The 2,500-nt window shown below is 35.5% G+C and overlaps 1 protein-coding gene across 3 annotated transcripts in view; it reads right to left on the reverse strand.

Annotated features, from left to right (window-relative positions):
* Window positions 1-1,154: 1,154 nt before the first annotated feature.
* The window catches only part of LOC122263552 (uncharacterized), a 26,817-nt gene continuing 25,471 nt past the window's right edge, over window positions 1,155-2,500 (reverse strand). For all 3 annotated transcript variants that reach the window (XM_043032017.2, XM_043032018.2, XM_086551445.1), the window contains 2 exons: window positions 2,425-2,500; window positions 1,155-2,141 (listed from right to left, as the gene is read on the reverse strand). The exon at window positions 2,425-2,500 is cut by the window's right edge and continues 92 nt beyond it. In XM_043032017.2, the coding sequence (XP_042887951.2) occupies window positions 1,909-2,141; window positions 2,425-2,500 (309 nt within the window). In that variant the 3' untranslated portion in view covers window positions 1,155-1,908. The remainder of the gene's footprint in view (window positions 2,142-2,424) is intronic.

Raw genomic sequence — 2,500 nt, forward strand, 5'->3', positions numbered from 1 at the left:
TACCGGACTGGAAAACTTGCCAAAGTGATCCATAAAGGATTAAATCAATTAAAGAGAAAAATGATGGAAGCTGCATACATCGTGACGGAGGAGAACATGAACACAGCGTCAGGTCGCTTCAAATTATCGAAGGTCGCGGTAACGTCTATCATGCGGACAACGAGCGAGAGGTCATGCGAATCAGCTGGGTCGTCACCTCTTGGCTAATACATATATGTTCATGTTCATAACTTGATGTAGCATGTAGTTCTGAAGACGGGGTAACCCGAAACGCGTAAATTACATCTCTTGGGTTGTGAAAATATTCAGTCTCATTTATACCACTTTTATACATATATATTACACACATATATATGTGTACGTATGTGCATATATGTATGTATACATATATGTATATATACACATACATAGATATGTGTATATATATGTATGAATGTATATATGTATACACAGACACACACATATATATATACATACATACATATATATGCAGACATTGAGAAATAAGGAAACAAACATACCTGAAGACTCATACATATGTGCATTAAGTTTCTACGTTGAATTAATGGTTAGTATTAAGTTTTAATTAATGACACATAAAAAGATGTAACTTGTTCAAATGATATGGTTTAACATTCAGAATTATTAAATGATTTGGCCATAGTTATATCAGTTTGATTGCAATATTGTTTTAAAATCTTACAGTTCCCTATAATCGTAAATCACAGTACAATGATGCCCTAATGGGACAATTTACATATCTCAATTGTATTTGTCATGAGACCATTTGTCTCTTAGTTTTTAAGATATATATTTATTTTAAGAATCATATAAGACTTCCCTGAATTAATTTATTTCCCTGTATAATTTATTGTTAAGTCCTTCTCTTTTCAAAGTTAGAAATGTGCAGTGAAGTATTCCACTCCTTTCTGGACCCTCATATTCTACAAGCACAGATAGCTCTGATGACGTTATAGTAACACGTTCTCACTTTTTCTTCTGGCTGAGGTTTATCCTTCTTATTGGCCCTCATAGTTTCATGAAATTCCTCATTAATTAGGATAATCTCATTGATGTAATTTGAATTCAAATAAACCTTTACGGGTATTACCAAATATCCTAATGATATTCTTTATAATAAGGGATAAGCTCAGTAGATTTCAGGTGTCTTTAATAATACAGAAACGAGTTTTATTTGTACAAAAATGCCCTGCAAAAAACTATATAGATTATAGTCTTCTCTCTTTATGATTTTCCCTTCCGTTGGAGTTTGCTGACTATGCTGCCCGTTTGCATAAATCGTGCACTGACAGGTCTCTTCTCCCAAACCATCCCATACGCTGTCTTCGTCTCCTTAGCAGTATTTCCATCTTCATCACTCTTCATCCTGCATGTCTCCTTTCGCACAGCGTGGCAGTATCGTTGCAATCTCCTTTCCTTACTTCTTTACATATCTCCATTACTTTCGTAGTTCCTCTCATTCTTTAATTCCCGTTCTTATTCACTTTGGTTGTTGCACACATTCACCCAATCCTTTTCAACTTTGTTAAATCCAACTTCTGTGCCTTCTTAGGTGGCCATATGTCAGCCCCTTCCACCCTTGCTGGCCTTATAACTGCCTTGCACTCTTCTCTTGACCTTTACATTGATCTTATGAAATGCTTTTCCAGAAATCCATACTGATTAAGTAGTATGATATTGAACATTTTGGCTCACCCCAGTCCTCTCCTTTCTACCTCTACCTTTTTTGACATACGAGTGTAACAGTAGTACTCAAATGACTACCTCATGTTTAATTTAGCTACTCATAGAAATGTACGTTTTCTTTTATATGCGCCATCTTACGGCTAGGCTACAAACTATAATGAAAAACAACCACCGTGTGCATAGAAACTGGATATTTGAAAGTTAATCCATGGCACTTCGCTCCATTGCCGTGTTGTCTACTCCGCGGTCAAGCTTATCACTCGGATTTGGTTGTGTCGGTTTAAAATTCTTATTCCTTAGCCTCTTCAGTATTGTGAAGCCCACATAATATAGCACGGACGCAGCAAAAGCAACAGCTGAGAGTAATCTGAAGGTTTTAATATCACCTATCATCTCTCGAATCTCGGTGCCTACAATGGTGCCAAGAAGTTTTCCTGAAACAAAGAATGGCTTTGTTAAAAATAAGTTTTTCCTGACTTATGAGTCCAGTTAAATAAATTAAATCAATAATTATGTGGTAATAATGAAAGAAACGCATGTTCGAATTACGGCATCCAGTTAACCGTTTTGGTCTAATGAAGTTATTTGCAAAATACATATACAAAGAAAAAAGGTACACACACATGCATATATTTCTTTTGCTTTATTGTTTTTTTGTTTATGATGTGTGTGATCAATCCTTTAGATACTGGCGAGGTAAGAATATTGACTACTAACCAATTCCAAAGTAGCTCAAACCAAATATTCCTCTGAAAGTTGTAATCGTTTCTAAGGAGAACAGGGCAGTGCAGTA

This window comes from Penaeus japonicus, unplaced genomic scaffold, assembly GCF_977035675.1.
Source record: "Penaeus japonicus unplaced genomic scaffold, GWHDUDI00000001_assembly GWHDUDI00000025, whole genome shotgun sequence".
Taxonomy (NCBI): domain Eukaryota; kingdom Metazoa; phylum Arthropoda; class Malacostraca; order Decapoda; family Penaeidae; genus Penaeus; species Penaeus japonicus.